This window comes from Hirundo rustica, chromosome 18 (genome assembly GCF_015227805.2).
Source record: "Hirundo rustica isolate bHirRus1 chromosome 18, bHirRus1.pri.v3, whole genome shotgun sequence".
In the NCBI taxonomy this organism is placed as follows: Eukaryota; Metazoa; Chordata; class Aves; order Passeriformes; family Hirundinidae; genus Hirundo; species Hirundo rustica.
Genome location: NC_053467.1, coordinates 10,805,560 through 10,823,603, shown reverse-complemented (window position 1 = coordinate 10,823,603; position 18,044 = coordinate 10,805,560). Strand labels below are relative to the sequence as shown.

At 57.4% G+C, this 18,044-nt stretch overlaps 2 protein-coding genes across 4 annotated transcripts; one reads left to right on the top strand and one right to left on the bottom strand.

Moving 5' to 3' along the window:
* The first annotated feature begins 149 nt into the window (after window positions 1-149).
* FAM104A (family with sequence similarity 104 member A) lies at window positions 150-10,100 on the top strand. 3 transcript variants are annotated; one of them, XM_040081602.2, is made up of 5 exons: window positions 177-284; window positions 1,782-1,878; window positions 3,867-3,908; window positions 5,409-5,471; window positions 7,567-10,100. In XM_040081602.2, exons 1-5 carry the CDS (start codon window positions 238-240, stop codon window positions 7,801-7,803), a joined length of 486 nt encoding a protein of 161 aa, XP_039937536.1. In that variant the 5' UTR covers window positions 177-237; the 3' UTR covers window positions 7,804-10,100. The 3 variants fall into 3 exon arrangements, with proteins under 3 accessions (XP_039937538.1, XP_039937536.1, XP_039937537.1); XM_040081603.2 differs by lacking the exon at window positions 3,867-3,908 and having other exon boundaries at window positions 7,567-8,218; XM_040081604.1 differs by lacking the exons at window positions 3,867-3,908; window positions 5,409-5,471 and having other exon boundaries at window positions 150-284.
* On the bottom strand, window positions 8,746-16,696 carry COG1 (component of oligomeric golgi complex 1). The gene is made up of 14 exons (XM_040081605.2): window positions 16,325-16,696; window positions 15,874-16,118; window positions 15,026-15,207; window positions 14,581-14,751; window positions 14,353-14,506; window positions 13,992-14,202; window positions 13,101-13,871; window positions 12,721-12,867; window positions 11,748-11,909; window positions 11,373-11,500; window positions 10,896-11,004; window positions 10,360-10,469; window positions 10,206-10,281; window positions 8,746-8,889 (listed from the first exon to the last, which is right to left on the bottom strand). The coding sequence occupies exons 1-14, from the start codon at window positions 16,694-16,696 to the stop codon at window positions 8,746-8,748; spliced, it is 2,982 nt and encodes a 993-aa protein (XP_039937539.2).
* Window positions 16,697-18,044: the final 1,348 nt, after the last annotated feature.

Genomic DNA, 18,044 nt, shown 5'->3' with positions numbered 1-18,044 from the left:
CCACGCCTACCTTCGGTGACGTCACTACTGCGCGGCTCCCGCCCGCGCGACGTGCCCTGTGACGTCACAACGGCGCGGCCCCGCCCGGGCGGGCGCGCTCCGTGACGTCACGGGGGCGGCGGCGGCGGAAGCGGCGGAAGCGACGGAAGCGGCGGTCGGGGCCGGTCCGGGCCGCGCTGCCGCCCCTCAGCGCCGCCTCCGCCCTCAGCGCGGCCTCCCCGCGGCCTCCCGCCCGCCATGAGCTGCCGGCAGCCGCTGCCCAGCGAGCGGGGAGCGAGGCAGAGGTGGGTGAGCGCGGCGCGGCCTGAGGGAGGGGAGGAGGGGGCTCGGCCGCTCGGAGCAGGGGAGGGGCTGGACCGAGGGGTGGCGAGGGGGAGAGCGGCCCCCGAGCGCTGTGAGGGGTTAACTGGGGCCGCGGGGTTAAAGGTGCCGGGCGGAGAGGTCGGGGGCGTTCGGGAGGGCGAAGGGACGTGGGGGGTGCGGAGCATGGTGGGGCGGGTGGGAGCTGGGAGGCACTGGGGGATCGTGGGGTCAGGGAATTGGGGTGGAAGGGACATTAAAGCCCTTCCCATTCCACCCGTGCCGTGGGCAGGGACGCCTCGCTCAGCCCAGCGTGCTCCGGGCCCCGTCCAAGCCGCTGAGGTCACTGCGGGTGTTGAGGAAAGGAAGGATCCAGAGGCAAACGCGGGGTGGAGGGAGGAATATCCCTTCCCCGAAGAGTGTTCCAGGACAGATGGACAGCGTTTGGTGCCCGTGCTCCCAGGGATGGGGAGCAGCTCGGCAGCTCGGGGCTGTAGGCGTGGGCCAAATCCTGGCAGCTGAGGCTGCTGCACAGCCGGGCTGTAAGAAAGGAGCCAGTTATAAATACCTCCCTCGAGTCTGTTTTGACTCATTCGAGCACGGATTAATTTTAGGCACACCGAAACAGCTCCGTGGTGTGTTTTTTTGGAGGCTGCTGAGATCCTGGCTGAGCTGTCGTGTTTGTAGGGCGGGGAGGAGTCGTTTGATGTTGGTGTAGGAATTGTGGGATGCTGCTGGGGATCGGCTGCTTGTGTTGGTGTCACAGAATCACACAACGGTGTGGGTTGGAAATGTCCTTCAGTCTCATCCCCTGCCACAGGCAGGGGCACCTTCCACTGCCCCAGGTTGTTCTAAGTCCTGTCCAGCCTGGTCTTTGACGTCTTCCCTTTATCTCCTCTAAGCTGGGAATATCAGCACCGTCCCCACCCCATTATCCTCCTCCAAACTTTGCCTGGGTGCCTGCAGAGATTTGGCTAAAAGTGAGGTTAAAGCTTGTACCCGCTCTTCCAGACAGCACAAGGTGTTGTGAGAGGGTGGCAAATCCATCAGAAACTGGGGAGAGTTTGTTCTCTGCCAGGTGTTTCCTGACAAAACCTTATTTCCACATGGGAGATAGGATTGTTTGGAATGTGACTGGGCTCCAAACAGTGTCAGAGGGGAGAGACCGGAGAGTCGTTGTGGGGTGGTGTGAGCCGGTGAATAGCTGGAAGTGTGGTCGCTGCCACTCGTCCCAGGGCTGTCCCCAGCCTGTCAGGTGTCACTCTGAGCCCAGGGATTATTCCTAGATGTGCAAGGCTGGCGGTTGTTAAAGGAGTTTATTTCGAAGGATGGGTTTAATGTGAGTCCGCGTCCCTTAAAGCGATAGGAAGCATCTTGTGAGATCCTGCACCAGTTTGTCAGGTGTTCCTGCTTTTCTGGGTGCCTTCAGAGGACAGGGCAGGAGGTGGATGGGTGAGCTGATGGTTTATTTTCTCCTGCAGGAAGAGGAGAAGGAATGGCAATGAAGATGATGGCCACATTCCCCAGACCAAACGTAGCACCAGGAGCACTGTCCTGCAGGACTCGTGGGACACGGAGGTGAGAGCCTTCCCAGGCAAATCCAGTCTCCTTCCATGCTGCATTTCAACAGCACTTAGAATATCCTGTGCCTTTTTATTTCCAATTTTATTTCATAGCTTTGCGTTTGAGGTTTGACTTGATGACACCAGAGATTGAAATCAGCACTGAACCGGTTTGGAAATCAGCATTTCCAGTGAGCCTGGTTATCCCCGGCCCTGAATATTTCTGGGAAGAAATTTCAAATCCTCCTTTGCAGCAGCCCAGGGAAATAATTTCCCGCTGTTTCTGGTTCTGGTGTGTGGGATGGGCTGTGGCCAGAGCTGAGGAGATGCTGAGGGTGGATGTGTCCCTGTGCTCACCCTGCCTGACCATCAGCTGTGGGGAAAAAGACAAAACACGTTCCAGGCTGGCCTTATCTGATATGGAAAAAATGCTCTGACACAGCTGCTCGGTTTAGGCAAGACTTGTTCGCAGCTAAAACACTCAAACTCAGGGTTTTTTTCCCTCATATTTTCCATGATTTTTTGCTGGATGTGGGATAAATTTTCTTGTTTCCCTACCCTTCACCAGACAGGTGTTCTCTCAGTACAATTTGAGATTTCTTTCCTTAAAAAAAAAAAATTTAAAAAATGCTGATTTCCCAATTCCTGCCAGATTTCCTGAGTTGTTGCCCAGGTGAATCACCTGAAAATTCACTGGGAGCAACGTCCTCGTGTTGCAAAACATTCATGGAAAAGAAGGTGCAGAGCAGAGGCTCCCTCTCTGAAGTTAATGATATAGAATGAAATTAATTTCTTTGAAGGTTTTGGAAAAAAATCCTTTGGTTTTTTAGAGCCTCCTCGCTTTGAAGGTGGATTGTAATGAGCAATTACAGTCTGAATTATTACAGAATTAACTCAATTATTCAACTGCTAATCGTGCTTCGTGGAAAATATTTAGTTGCAGCGTAACTCCGAGCTCTTTTATAATCTGGGAGTAGTTTCAAATGGATATTTCTATGTTCCTGCAGTGAGGGAGACTCTTAACCTGCACAAGTGAATTATGTGGTGGAAATGCTTTAAGAGCTGCTGTGCTCCATGAAGGAATTCTCTGGGATGAAAGCCGCCCTGTGCTGCGGTGTTTCCAGGAGGGACGCTTTGCATTTCGGGGCGCGATGGGGAGCAGCAGCCCTGCTCCGCTGCCCTCTGACACTGAATCACTTGTCCAACAGGTCAAACCCCTCGGTGTGTGTAGAGTAGTTAAAGGCTAAAGCAGCTTTGTGGCTGGATTTAGCGTGGAACAAGGGATTGAAGTAGGAGTAATGAAATTAAGGATATCAGGAGAACCCCCATCCTGGTGAGTGGCAGAAGCACCTTTGCTTGTCGTGTAAACACCCGGGGCAAGGCCACTGCTCAGCCTGACTGAGACTCTGCTTCTTGCATGCACCTGCCTGGTGAAACTCCGGTTTTTAACGCATTAAACCCTGGTGTGAGGCAGGGAGGAGCTCTCACTGCTGAGGAATGTGGACACAGCTTCTCCAGCACCACGGCCCCGTTCTCCAGGGAACAGAATTCCCAATGTTTTCTCCTGATGAATAGAGCCTTTTTTTTTTTTTTTTGGCTTGTTTTCCTCTCGGATCCCTGAACTGAGCATGCCCAGAAATCCAGGCCACGAGATTAAATCTGTATTATTCCAACATTTGGTTAAGGACTTCCTGTGCCAAAGGGAGAAATCCTTGTGCTGATTGTGCACGAGTGCTTCTGATTGGTGTCCCTTGGAAAGTCTCAGCCAGTTTGGAACACTTGTATTTGGCTTCCTGATACTTCGCTGTGTGCAAAGACACCTCTTGCTGGTTAAAAAACCCCGCTGGTTTGGGGATATTTCCTGGGAGCAGTTTGTGACTTCCCAGAGCACGTGAGAGTCGCTTTTCATCGCAGGGCGTCGCACGCCTGCTTTTTGTGAAACATTTCCTGAAGTCCTGATTCCTCTGGCCTGTTTTGGTTCAAACTGACTCTTGCCTCTTGCAGAGCGAGGCGTCTCTGAGAGCACAACCTCAGGATGGCAACCAGGTGTGTTTTATGCAGGGCTTGGCTTTTGGCAGGAACTCTTCCCGTTTTTTTTTGTTTTGCGCATTTTGCTCTGGAGAATGAGGCGCAGGGAGGTTTTTCCTTAGTGGCAGTTCAGACCTGGGCTGTTCTGTGATGTTATCCCTCAGTCCCTCACTTTGAGTCCCACTGCTCATCCAAATCACACCCAGTTCCAAAGGAATTGCTGTTTTCTCCCCCTGGATTGTCCTTTCGCTCAGGACAGGCAGCACCCCTGACCTCCAGCCTTCACAGGACGGGAACAGATTCTCTTCAGTCTCCATCAGCGCTGCTTTTTGGCCAGCTGCTGTAAGGATGTGCCATTCCTGCTGCTCCTGGAGGAGTCACAGCCACCCTGAGGTGACAGAAACCTCTGCTCTGGGCTCAGTGCAGGGACAGGCACAGACACGGGGCTGGAGCTACAGCCAGCGTTAAACATTAGCGAGGCAGAGCCTTTGCCACGGAATTTCGCTTCCTGTTCAGCCTGTCCTCCCTTTTCCAGGAGCTCAGCCCTGTTGTTTGCTCTGTATTTAGTCAGAAATCCATTGTTTGTCCCCAAATCCAGCCAGGAGAAGTTGTAGTGGATCCTCCAAGGGGATCCCGCTCATGGGAACGCTGAGATTCCCCAGCAGCCTGGGCAGTCACCCATGCAAACCCTTTGCTCTCATTTTTCCCAGGGAAGGAAGCGAGTCCGAGTGTTCTGGCTGACCCTTTCCTTCCTGAATAACTTCTGCAAACCCGAATTTCTCATAGTTCCTCTTTGTTCTGGCCAGGACTGAAACACTGCTGGGTTCTTGGCAGAGATCAAACCAAAGTTCTTGTCCCCCCACCATCCAGGGAAGGGCTGCTCCTCAGTTCTAACTAAAACCAGATCGTGGCTCTGTTAAGCTCATCCTGGAAGATGTTGAGAGCAGCAGGGGCAGAGTGGCTCTTTTCTCCAGTCCCTGTCATGAGGGCTTGTCCCAGATCTGCACACTGAACAGGACATTTGTTTGTTCTCAAACTTGAGGCGTGATGTCAAGGGTTACTGAGCCCAGTTAAACCTTGAAGACGCCCTTTTGATAGTTGAGAGTATTCAGAAATGTCACTGGGCTGCCTGCCTTCGCCCCTGCAAAGCTTTGTTGATGCCTGCCTTGCTGACTTGATGACTTTAAGGATTCTTTTCTTGTCTGATTGTAGTCCAAATGCGTTTCAGAACGTGCACCGCGGCCTGGGGACATGGTAGGTGTTCCATGTGAGCGGGCAGTGCTGGAGGGGTGCCCGTGCTAGTGAACCCTTGCCTTAGAGAACTGGAAATAAAGAGGGCCTGACAAAGCCCATCTGTCACCAGCCCGAGGTGTCAGAAGCACGCCCCAGGACACGCTGCCAGCTTCACAAGCTGCACAAAATAATCGCTACTAACAGCTGGAAAACGTTTGTCGGGATGTGGAAGGCGAGCGGCGAGCGAGGCCCGGTTCTCATTTGGATTTTTACCTTGATTTGCAGAAGGTGGCTGTAACGAAGCTCACTAAGGAGCGCAGACTAAAAGGAAACAAAGTGTCCTGTGCGGTGGGTTTCTCTCCGAGGCTGCTGTCACCCCCTCCAGCATCGCGTGTGACTCTTTGTGCTGCTCTGCAACAGCAGCTGCGCTGCCCAGCACCGCCCCCGGCTCCTCCCTGTCCTTCCGGGGCTCTCTCCCTCTCTAGGTTTAGGAAGAGGAGCTGGTTGCTCCCGTAGTTCCATCTGTGCTCCCTCGGGAATGACCCCGCTGTGTGTTTCTCCCTCCTCTCAGCCCGGGGCCCTTGGCTTGGCTTGCTGTGCTCCCACTGAGCTGAAGCATTTTTGGTGCTTAGCAAAACAAAGGAATTTGTCAGGGTTGGATGGTCAGGATCGATGGGAGATCAGGGCCGGGGGCAGGGTTGTGTTCCACCACAAACATCCACAGTGCCCCTGGGCTCTGCACGCACTGCTGGGTGCAGTTTGCACTGTTCCTGATTTACTCCAAACACACTGCTGGGTGTAGTTTGCACCGTTCCTGATTTACTCCAAAGCGCTGGGTGTAGTTTGTACCACTCCTGATTTACTCCAAACACACTGCTGCGTGCAGTTTGTACCACTCCTGATTTACTCCAAACACACTGCTGGGTGCAGTTTGTACCACTCCTGATTTACTCCAAACACACTGCTGGGTGCAGTTTGTACCACTCCTGATTTACTCCAAACACACTGCTGGGTGCAGTTTGTACCACTCCTGATTTACTCCAAAGTGCTGGGTGCAGTTTGTACCACTCCTGATTTACTCCAAAGTGCTGGGTGCAGTTTGCACCGTTCCTGATTTACTCCAAACACACTGCTGGGTGCAGTTTGCACCGTTCCTGATTTACTCCAAAGTGCTGGGTGCAGTTTGCACCGTTCCTGATTTACTCCAAAGTGCTGGGTGCAGTTTGCACCGTTCCTCATTTACTCCAAAATGTTGGGTGCAGTTTGCACCGTTCCTGATTTACTCCAAAGTGCTGGGTGCAGTTTGCACCGTTCCTGATTTACTCCAAAATGCTGGGTGCAGTTTGCACCGTTCCTCATTTACTCCAGGCGAAGCCCCTCTTGCAGCGGTGCTGATTGGTAAATCCCTGAGGATTTTGTGACATTTGTCCTCTTCTGCTGTGGCCACAAAGCTGTGACTTCTGTGGCTTAATCCTTAAAGAAATGTCGATTTTTTTTAGCTGCTGTCACTTACTCAGTCTGTTTTTATGAATCATTTATGGGGTGGCAGAGTGGCCACTTGCTGATTGACTCACCCAGATATTTGCGGGTCCTGACCAACAGATCACACAAGCTAAAATATTCCAGCTGGAGCAAATGGAACCTTTCTTTAGCAGCCCTTAAAGTGGTGTTTTATGCCTTTGAATCCCTTGTGATGATGGCAAATGCTCTTCCAGCCGTTCCCGTCAAAGGTGGTTATCCTAAATGCTGGCAAATGAGCCCTGGCCTGTTATTCCAGTCAGATGCTGCGTTCTTTTTTTGCTGCATGAGGAATTCCTTGGTGCCCGTTGCTCTTTCACTGTCATGTCCAGTAAATGGGTGAGGAATTGCTGTGGAACACTTGCAGCTAACACCGACATGGAGTACTTAACTGGGGGAAGAGCACTCCATGTTGGGGTGTTCAAAGACTTCAGTTGGGTGCTGTGTGCATTTCTGTTTCCCACAGCCTCTTGCTTTGGATGCTTCAGATCTCACTTTAGATTGCCTTGTAGGAGAATGCTTTGCATGGTGCTCCCCTCAAACCTCTGCTAGAGCAGAAGCGCCAGCCCTGCCCTGCCTGCCTGCGCTGCCACGTGCAGCTCCCTGGGAGTGGTCTTTATTTTCCAGCTCTCGGATCGCTCCAGCAAACCTCACTAGTGCAAACGTAGGGCTGGGGGCAGAGCTGAGGGGTTTAACTGGGGAGGGTTGAAATCCAACACCCTGGAGGTCGCTGAACCCCGGGTGAAGGTTTGTCCCTTCAGCTCTGTGACACTGGCGTGGGCAACAGCCACCCCTCCGTGCCAAGGTGGATTGAGTCAGTCCATCAGGCTGAAAAGGTGGAAGGGAGGGATTTATCCTAAAGCTTTGCCTCTGCGGGGTGAGGAAGGAGTGTCTGATGTTGCTGTTCACCCTCTGTGTGTCCCAGTCCTCCAGCAGTGACAGCGGGAGCAGCAGCAGCAGCAGCTGTAGCAGCAGCAGCATCAACAGCCCCGACAGAGCAGAGTCCAGCCTCAACCCCAGGATTGCAGGATCCAGCCCTGTCTCCTCCCAGCCCTTCCATGAGCAGTCTGCACTAAGCCAAGGTCCTTACTTCCACATCAACCAGATCCTGAAGGAAGCCCACTTCCACAGCCTACAGAGCCGGGGACGCCTCCCTACATGATGACCCAGCAGCTCCCTGCCTTCTGTGAAGGGACAGCACTGTGTAGATTTGATATTTCAACTTCAAAGTTTGTTAAAATGGAATTGCACAAAATTGCCTGTTGCCTTTTCAGTCTATATTTGAAATAACAGGTTAACAGGAGATTGTTTACTTGTGGTTTGCTGCACTATTGCAATGCAAAAGGGGCTTTGAAGCAATTTTTATAGGATTCTTTTTGGGGTGGTTCTAAAGTACGTGGCAAGAGGAGACTGAGGAGTCCAGAGTTGTGTGTTATAGGATTGCAAACTGTCCAATTCCAATCGACTGCCTAATCTGTTTGTTAGCAAGTTGTTGCTTTCTGTAAAGTTCTCTTTAAGCGTTCCTCTTCAGTTTTATAAGTCTTTTTTTTAATTTCAATAAACTAGTTAAAAAACCATTTGGGCAACATAATTATTTGAGCGTTTAGGGTTAGTGAGAATAGGAGCAGCGAGTGCAGGTCCTCAGGCCTGGGAGCTCCCACCCAGCTCAGGGTGGTGAGTCTTCTCTCAGCAGCTTCACTGCTGCAGACTGGAAGGGAAATGTGAAATTATGGCCAGGACAGGTCGGGCAGGTGCTGCAGGGGCCGCTCAGAGCAGGCTGGTGGCGGTGCCTGGAGGACACAGGCGTCTCACCCTTCTCCAGCTGTGAAATGTTTTGTTTGCTGTTAGCCTGTAGGTTGTTTTGGCATTATTATTTTTTTTTTTTCTCTCGAATTTGATTTTTAACAATGTAAGGATAGGAGGTGAAAGAGCAGCTCTGTTCCAGCAGCCAAGGGGGACAAGGACAATCCAAGCTGTGCCTGGCTCCCGTGACACGCCCTGCCCTGCCTGAGGATGGGGGAAGCACTGACAATCCCGCAGGTGTCGGGGGACAGAGAGATCTCACGGAAGACAAACACCCAGAGCAGTTTTATTGCTTGCTGCCTCACTTGGTCATGCCCGAGAGCCAGCCCAGCTTGAAGAGCGACGGTGCCGCCGCGTCCTCGTCGTCGGTGATGAGCTGCCGGAACAGGGACCCTGGCCGTGCCCCCTCGTCCTCCCGGGGCAGCACAGCAGCTGCAGCCTGGCCCTTTGGAAAGACAAAAGCGACTCAGAGCGTCACAGCAGCCCCGGGGCTCCCCTGTCCCCTCAGCAACGCAAGGTGCGAGGTGGAACCGCGGCACAGCCGCTGCTGCCGGAGCGGTGTCACCGCTGGGTTACTGACAGACACACACGGGGCCACAGCACAGCACCTCGCTGCTGGCAGCAACGGGCACTTGGCAGATGTCACTCGATGCTCTTCAAAGCCCTGAACGCTCAGCAAGACCCTGTGAGCAGCAGGGCAGGGGCCGCGGCACCCACAGCAAGGGGTCGCAGCGTGGTAGAAGCACAGCTGGTGCCCCTGCAGGAGCTGTTCTTGGAGAAGTGCAGATTTGAACCTCTCCAGAAGAGTTTTAAGCATTGAAGAAGGAGCAAGCACCTGTCAGGGCTCCTGGGAGGTGTGGCTAGCACAGGACACAGGTGTGCTGAGCACAGCACAGCAGCTGAGGGGAGTGACAGAACGAGCCAGACATCGCCGCACGCTTCTATGCTCTAGTCCAGCTGAGCTGTGAGAGGTAAGGAATACCTTTACTGGGAAATAGTGGGCTTTTAAACACCCCTTCTGCTGGGCCTGGTCCTTTGTGGCTCTGGGTAATGCAGAAGGGGAGCTGCAAATTGAACATCATCTCAAATGCCACTGGTAAAACCAGGCCTTCACCTCTTTGTCTTGGCTCTTGTCAAGACTCAACAACTTGTCCCGGTTGCCAAGACCAGCACGGACAGATTGGGCTGGCGATAAGCGAAGGAAGCATTAATTGCTGCTTCCCACAGCACTGAGGTATTCCTTAGCTCTCAGCCAGCACACAGAGCTCCATCCAGGCAGATGTTTTAAACCCGGGGGGGGGGAATGGAGCAACAGAAAGATTGGCTGCTACAGCTCAGCAGCAGGAGAGCAGCAGGAAACTCCTCACACAGCTGGGGTACCTGGCCAGGCCTCCTCGGGGGTTACAGGGCAGCATCCCACTGGAAAGGAGTTCAAGCATTACCTTCAGCCTTTCTTGCAGCCCTATTTAATGAGTTGTCTTTGATGCATTGCCCTCACCCACGTAAACCCTCCCCCTGCCTCTGCTGCAGAGCAGCGGCCCCAAAACCACAGGGGCAAAGGGTGGGGTTTGGGAGGGTCCTGGAGAAATCCACCCCGTCCCCTGCTGTGCTGCCATAATGATTCATTTTACTGAAAATAAAAATCAGGTGAAATAATGTTCGGCTATTTTCTTCTTTCCCCAAGAACTCCAGTGTTGGGGGGGGGGGACAACGAATGCTGGGAAAATATTCCTGTTTTTACAGCTCAGTTCAAACACCAACCTGGACTCTTTCTGTGCTCCTGGCAGTGGACTTGGTCTTCCTCGAGCTTGACATGCTCAGTGGCAGAAGTCCAAACCTTAAGAAATGGAAGGAAGAAATGTGGGAAGCAGCTTCCCGGAGGCAGGAGAATGCCTGGAAGAGCCGAGTGCCTCACCTGATCTGGCTGGACGCTAAGGGCAGGATGTTGTGGAGCTCCTGCGAGCTCAGCGCGCCGCCCCTGCTCGTGTACTGGTTCTCTGACCCAGTCAGCAGGCCGAAGAGAACCTGGAAAGGCACCAGGAGCTGCTTGGATTTGGGGAAGAGAAGCTGGAAGGCACCGGGAGCTGCCTGGATTTGGGGTTCCTGCAGAGCTGCCCCCGCAGCACGCGGTGAGTCCACGGCACTCCATCAGCGCTGAGTTTGAACACCAAGTGTCTCCCTTCCCCCTCTCAGCTCTGTGTTTAATTCTTCCCACAGCCGAGTCCCAGACCCAGTTAAGAGCTGCACAGGCTCCAGTGAGCGCTGTTAGATAAAGTTCAGCCAGCCCCACACGTGGGACCGGCTCGGCCGGCTCCTCTTATCTCCAGCTGGCACTGATGGCTCTTCCCCTTGCCAAGGAAGTGCCAGTGCTTATCTCGAGGCATTAAGCAGTTTAAAGCCACCCCAGCTGCCCTGCTGAAGGCGTTTGCAGCCCTGCTCCCCGCTCCCTACCGAGGTTCTCTGCACCAGGCGGTTCAGGTTGCTGTTCAGGTGTGGGGTGAAGACATCCAGGTCGAAGGGGTCGATGTGTCCCTCCAGGAAGTCGATGACCTTCTCGATCCTGCAGGCAGAGCAGAGGGCTCCTGTCAGGGGTGACATCCCGGTGATGCCAGCTCTGAAGCAGCCAGGGATTTCCTGTCCGGGGTGACTCTGGAGCAGAGCAGGAATTACTCAGCAGAACTGTGGCTGCCCCAAGGGTTTCCAGCTCTTATTACACAACCCCAGCAGCAGGAACCTGCTCCCCGTGGTACCCCCCAGGGCTGGAGCTAACACAAGGCTTGGCTGGGAGTTTAACTGCTGTCTCCAGGGGGATCCTATGGACACAGGGAGGGCAGTTGGTGTTTGTGCAGTGTCAGGGCTTGAAGCTTGCCCTGCTTTAGGGCCCCCCAAAGCACTGCTGGAGGATGTGAACCCCAGAATGTGCCATACCCGGAGTCCTGCTTGATCCTGCTGGGTTTTGTGTCCTCGCTCTTGGCCGTCAGGATGATGCTGAGGTACCTCAGGTCGTAGAGTAACTGCAGAGCCCTGCTCTGGGTCAGGGGGAAGCTGTCCGGCCTCTGCAAACGGCACAGGCAGGAATGGGGCTCTCCCTGGCACAGGGGAGGCTGCCCAAGGAGGAACATTTGAGAACACCAACCCCAGGGCACAAGCAGAGCGTGAACTCTGGTGTCTGCTCCCCTTCTGCCTCCATTTTGGGGCAGGCAGGGTGACTTTAAGGGTTTTCTCCAGCTGTCATGAACAGGCATTTTCATTCCAGGAGCTGGATGTGTCCCTGCATTCCCAGCCCATCCCACACCCGGGTACCTTCTCCTGCTTCTGCTGCACCAGCTTTTCGTAGGCAGCGAGCACCTCAGCCATGCAGCTCCTCAGCAGCTCCTGCAGCGTGACCTTGGGCAGGGTGTGACCACCAACCCTGTTCACCTCCTGGCACAGGCTGAACAGGAGGCACTGCGCGTGCCACGAGGGCTGCGGAGGAGGAGGGAGTTCATTTGCAGCTGCTCTGTAAACTCCCTTCCCTTCCACATCCCTTCAGGTGGGCGCTGGGAGCGTCCCGCTTCCTCAGCAGCCACAAAGCTCTGCCCCACGGCTTGGCTCAGGCAGCTCATGGGGTCTGGTTTACTGACACCACGGATTTTGGGGTACAGCAGCTCCCAAAGTGCCCAAAAAAGACTTTATCAGGCACTGAGTGCGGTGAGAAGAGAATTTTTTGTGCATCTTCTGTCACCCTGCTCTCTTCACCCACTCCCTGGGGCTGTTCCTCCCTCATCTCCTGGGCCTCCTGAATTCTCACAATTCACTGGAGAAGGTTCAGTGCATTTCCCTGTCCAGCCCTCCCGCGCTGTGCAAACACAGAGCTCACTCCAGGCCTGGCCCTCCTCCCCCTGCCACCCTCTGAGGTCCTTCCTGTGCCACCAGCTCAGCCCTGGGAAGCCACACGCCACAGTTCCCTTGGCATTCCACACTCCCACTGCTGCAGCCCCGTCCTTCAACGCATCCAGCTTCCATGGAATCTCTCCCCTGCGACCTCTGTGTTTAAATCAGGCCCATGTCCTCCTCTGGCTCAGTTCTACAGGATCTGAGCCAACCTTACTCATAGAGATAAACAGTGACAATGACCCATTTCCTTCCCCTGACCCCTGTCCTCACGAGGTGAGTGTCTCAAAGAGCAGCACGGAGCGTTTGTCCTCTGCTCGTGACACCAGCCAACCTCCCCAGCAGCTCAGCGAGTGGTTCTGGAACGCAGCGCTGGGCTCCTCCCACAGCCTGTTCCTCATACCTGCACGGGCAGCCGGATCTTGGACGTCACGCTGCTCCCAGACTCGGTTTCCTCCTGGATTTCGATCTCATCCCAGCTGGTGGCCGTGGCCAGGACAGACCCAGCTGTGTCAAGCAGCAACGTCTGGGTGAAGCACTGAACCAGGTCCTGGAGCACAAAAATGAAAGCCTCGATTACAGGGCCAGCTCTACCAGGGCCGAGGCCAGCCCGCCCTGCCTGTGACCTGCTGCATCCCTGCTCCTCCCAAAGTGAATCCCATGGACACCACCCCACCGGAGCCAGCCCTCTCTGCCCGGGCAGCAGCACAGGCAGCTCTCGGCAGCCCCGGCCCGGGAACCCCTCCCCAAAAATCATCTCTGCGGAGGGAAGCGGCTCCTTACTTTGGTGACAGCCGAGCTCCAGAGCTGATAAGCCAGCAGGCTCTGCTGCAGGAGCTCTGCCTTCACCTCCTGCCACTTGGCCAGCTCGGGGGACACCTCCTGGGCTTTGCCCTTGCCCAGCTTCTTGGCGGAGCGCGGTTCCTTGGGCGCCGGCTCGGCGCCGCCCGCCCGGCCCAGCACGCAGCGCTGCAGGTGAGGGCACAGCTCGGGCAGCGCCTGGCACAGCCTCGCCATGAAGAGCACGGCGTTGAGCCCGGCGTCCCCGGGGGCATGCAGCTGGCTCCGGGCGCTCTGCAGCCGCTCGCGGACGCAGCCCAGGAGGTGCTGGACGCAGGCGACGCAGCGCTCGCGCAGCAGCCCCTGCACCGTGCCGGCGTCGGCGAAGCGGTCGAAGGCGGAGCGCGGCGGCACCGCGGGCTCCTTGGGGACCGAGTCGTCCCCGGGGAGATAGGACAGGACATCCTCCAGCCTGGCCTTCAGCTCGGAGTCCAGCGCGGAGCAGAAGCTCTGCACGCGCGGAGTGAGCGCCCGCGCCTTCGTGGCCAGCCCGCTGCGGGCGAAGGGCCCGCGCTGCCCCACGCTGACCCACGCCGCGTCCCCCGGCAGGTCCCCGGGGCTCTCCGACCACAGGAACAGCGCCACGTTGTGCTCCAGCTGCATCTGCTTGCTCAGGGCGCCGCTGCCCGCTTTCACTTCCAGTTCCTGCAGGGCCGCGGCCAGCAGCTGCTTGGAGCTGCTTGAAATGGAGTCGAAGCCTTCTTGGGTCAGAGTCTGCAACAGAACCAGGAGAAAAAAAAACCGATTTCAGCGTGCTTTGTAAACACAGCGCACTGCGGGCTGGGTGAGATGACTGTGGGTGCAGAGCGAGGCTCCCCACAGCGCAGCACCCACCTGCAGCCTGTCCAGGAAGAGCTGCTGCAGCAGCTCCTCCCAGAAGGACACGGGCCTGTCCAGCAGGCGCCGGCACACGGCCTCCCAGTTGTGGCTGCTGGACTCGCTGGACAGCAGATCCCACACGGCGTCACGGATCCCTGCCAGCCCCTTCATGCTCTTCACGTACACCAGCAGGGTCCTGACCCCCGTCCTGATGTCATCGCTGCACCTGGAGGCAAAGTTTCACCTCGGTGAGGCCCTGGCACAGGTTCCTGGGTGTGCTGTGCTGCCTCTGGCTGCTGAAATGAGGGTGAAGGATGAGGAGGGTGAGGGGATGAGGAGGAAGTCGGCCAGGCTGGGATTGCCCTGTCCCGCTCACATGTTGATCCACTGCTGCAGGGTCTCCCTGAGGTGCTCCTGGCTGATGGGGTGTGCCAGGGTCCGCAGGGCCGGCTGGAATTCCACCACCGACTCGGGCAGGTACTTGAACCAGCTGCTCAGCTTCAGATCCTCCTCCAGCACCCCTCCTCTCCCTGGAATCACAGTCGGGATCAGCCCGGCACGGGGCACCCTCCCTCCTGCACATCTGGGCAGGCGCGGGGCTCACCTGCGGGGTTCTGGCCCGTGGTGCTCTCCAGGGTGGAGAAGAGCATCCCGCAGGGCAGGGCTGGGTCCGGGGCCGTCCCCTCGGGCACGGTGTAGAAGAGAGCGTGGGCCTGGTACAGCGTGGTGGTCAGCAGCTCCATCAGGGAGCACACCTGAGCTTTGATACCTGCGCCTGCGGAGGGGTGACGCTGAGCCAAGGCCGCCCTCCGGCACGGGCCCGTGGCACCGCGTTCCATGGCCTGTGCTCCCTGCTACGGAGGGCAAAGGACCCGGCCTCACGCCCCACCTGCTTCCCCACTGCGGCCGGGCTTGGCCTAACCCCCCGAGAGCCGTTCATTTCCCTGCTGTCTTGCAGTGTCCCAGATTTGCGGGAATCGCCCCTCCCCGCTGCGGGGTGAAGGAAGGCTCGGCCCGAGCTCCCCGGGGAGCGGCCCCGTGGCACTGACCGTGGTGTGGCTGGTTGAGCAGCTGCTGGATGGCCAGTTTCCTGGCCAGCAGGAAATCAGCCAGGGCCTGGCGTGGGGAGCTGTCCTCCAGCAGCATGATGGCACAAAGGGCTTCTGCCACCGCCTGGTCCGAGCCCGTCCGGCAGCGCAGCAGGGCCTTGCTCTCCTGCAGGATGGTGGATCTGCCACAGGAACCAGCTGGAGTCACTGCCTGAGCCGCACACTCGGCTGGGCTGGGGCGGTGACGGCCAAAGCGTCGCTTTTTCCAGCCTGGCCCATTTATATCTGGATATTACAGCACCCGTGAGATGTTTTTTGTCCCAGGCTCGTGGGATGGTTTGGGTTGGAAAGGATCTCCCTGAATCCCTGTCAGCCCTGTTACCTGATGGATTCCCCATGTCCCTGTCAGCTGCAGCCCCCAGGATGTGCTTGCTGGCCACGGGATATTCCCTCACTTCCCTCTTGCCCTGCCTGCCAGCTTTCCAGGGGCATTCCTGGAGCACTGCTCCCAGCTTTGACACCTCACACAGCCCGCGGACCCTGCCAGTGGGATCCAGGGGCAGAGCCTCTTGGGCCAGGTTAGGAATTTTCTCACCTCACTGCAGCTCATTTCCACCCTGCCTTCCCCAGGCTGTGTCTGACCCAGGGGAACGGTTTGGGCCAAAAGGGAACTTTAGGATCAAGCCGTTCCAAATCCCTAGAACCAGGCTGCTCCAAGCTGCCAGGACAGGGCACTGGGACGCTTCCAGGGATACGACAGCCAAATTTTCTCAGGGTAACCTGTGCCAGGGCCTCACCCAGCCCTTCCCACCTCAGCCAGCCCGTCCCACGCCCCATCCCCGGCGCACCTGAGATGGCTGGCAGCTGCCACTTGCCGGAGCAGGATGGGGAAGCGGGCGAGGATGGGGCTGGAGCGGGCTCGGGGGGTGTCCAGCTGCAGCTGCCGGCGCAGGTGAGCCCCGAGCAGGTGGAGCCGGGCCGCGGGCAGGTAGCGGCCGCCCTCCACCGCCCCCCAAACCTGCTCGGGAACCTCCAGCAGCAGCTTCAGCTGCGCCGCCGCCCCGTAGAAACTCTGGTGACCCGCTGGGCGAACCTGGAGAGGGCACGCAGGGGTCGGAGGAGAAAGAGGGGATGAGCGAACAGAGATAAAAGAGGGGGGGAAAAGACGGCATGAGTGGGGAGGAGAAGGGATGGGGAGGAGAGGGTGGGAAACGGGGCGAGAAGAGGCAGGGAGGGGGATGGAGTGGGGGAAATGAACGGGTCGAAGGGGCAAAGAGGGACTCCGCGGCCGCCCCTCACCGTGCCGGCGGGGCCGGGCCGGGCCGTGCCGCCGCGCTGCAGCCCCCGCACGGCGCCCAGCAGGCGCTCGGCGCTCCGCCGCATCTCGGCGATGGTGTCGGCCGCCTCGATCAGGTCGCGGTAGCGCTCGCCCACCATCTGCCGCAGCTCCTCCCGCTTCTGCTCGATGCCGGAGCGCAGCCGCCGCTCCACCGCCCGCAGCTCGGCCGCCGTGTGGGCTTCGAACAGCGCCTCGGCCTCGGCGCCGCGGGCCGCCATGGCCGCCACATCACCGGCACCGGGCACGGCCCGGGCCGGCGGGGCCGCCGCCGCCATCTTGGGCACGGGAAGGGGACGGCGCTTCCGGGTGGCACGGCGGGGCGGCGCCGCCATCTTTGTGCCGGGCACAACCGCGCCCCGAATACCGCTGCCATGGCAGCGCCGCCATCTTTGTGCCGGGCACAACCGCACCCGAGCGCCATTGCCATGGCAGCACCGCCATCTTTGTGCCGGGCACAACCACGCCCGAGCGCCATTGCCACGGTAGCTCCGCCATCTTTGTGCCGGGCACGGCCACGCCCGTATGCCGTTGCCATGGCAGCGCCGCCATCTTTGTGCCGGGCATAGCCGCGTTGCCATGGCGAAGCGGCCGGAGGGCGAAAACGCCGCTTTATTTATTTTTATTTCGTTTGTTTGTTTATTTAATTGCGTTCTCTTTTTCTTCCCCGTTTCCCGGGGAAACGGGTCGGGCTCCGCGGCCTGCGGGTGCCGCTGTCCCTCCACACTCGCCGGGAGGTTTCGTCCTCAGAGCCCTTTGGGTTGGGGGGGGGTTTGGTTCGAACAGGGCTGGGGGTGTTTGCCCATTCTCCCATTCCAAAAGCACCGCTCTGAGAGCCGGGATATTCCCCCAAAATCCATCCAGGATGGGGTGGAACGGGATTGAGCTTTAAGGGCTCTTCCAGCCCCGAAGGGAGAAGCAGATCCACGGCCAGGCAGGATCCGGCTCCATGGGAGATGCTGCTGTAAGCAGAGAACGTGGGTGTGAGGTTGTTGTATTCAAATCCCACAATCCCCCGTTCGTGTTGGAAATTGTGACGGGAAGAAAAAGAATCCCAGGTGTTTTGGAGTGGTTTGTTTTATTTGCGTGGACGGGCTCAGAGCCAAACTTTCAGTCCATGGGAGTGGATAAACTCTGCTCCCGGGGACAGCACAAGAGGAAACTGCCCAAAATAGCGCCAGGGGAGGGCCAGCTTGGACAGCAGGAGGAATTCCTTCATGGGAAAGGCACTGGAAGGGCCCCAGGCAGCGGTGGAGACCCCGTTACTGGCGGGGTCTAAAGCTGTGTGGATGTGGCACTTGGGGACGTGGTCAGTTGGAGCGAGCCTGGACTCGGTGACCTTTGAGGGATTTTCCACCCTGAGCAATCCCGGGATGCTCTCCCAGGGAGGTGTCCAAGCCTGGCTCGTATCCCGCTGCTCCCCCCCAGCTCCAACACGCACAAACAACCAGAAACCGTAGGAAAACTCTTTTATTTCCCTCCCGCGCCTTCCCCCATGGCACAGACCGTGGCAGTCGGGAGCCTTCGCTGAGGGAAGGCTCAATCCCGCATCGGGACACTGAGGAACGATTGCTGGGGAGGAAAACGGGGCTGGGAGCAGGGACACGCCCTGGGATCCACTGACAGAGCACGGACACGGGGGACGGCCGGTGCTGCTGGGGGCCCTGGAGCTCTGCAGGGAGC

What these genes read in the sequence shown, in the direction of transcription:
- FAM104A (XM_040081602.2), top strand. Translation starts at nt 238, where the DNA reads ATGAGCTGCCGGCAGCCGCTGCCCAGCGAGCGGGGAGCGAGGCAGAG. An exon ending in GAGCGGGGAGCGAGGCAGAG is followed by an intron (nt 285 to 1,781) that starts GTGGGTGAGCGC and finishes TTTCTCCTGCAG; the next exon opens with GAAGAGGAGAAGGAATGGCA. An exon ending in AGGACTCGTGGGACACGGAG is followed by an intron (nt 1,879 to 3,866) that starts GTGAGAGCCTTC and finishes TGCCTCTTGCAG; the next exon opens with AGCGAGGCGTCTCTGAGAGC.
- COG1 (XM_040081605.2), bottom strand. Translation starts at nt 16,696, where the DNA reads ATGGCGGCGCCGCCCCGCCGTGCCACCCGGAAGCGCCGTCCCCTTCCC. An exon ending in GGAGCTCGGCTGTCACCAAA is followed by an intron (nt 12,868 to 13,100) that starts GTAAGGAGCCGC and finishes TTTGTGCTCCAG; the next exon opens with GACCTGGTTCAGTGCTTCAC. An exon ending in GGAGCACAGAAAGAGTCCAG is followed by an intron (nt 8,890 to 10,205) that starts GTTGGTGTTTGA and finishes GTCTTTCCAAAG; the next exon opens with GGCCAGGCTGCAGCTGCTGT.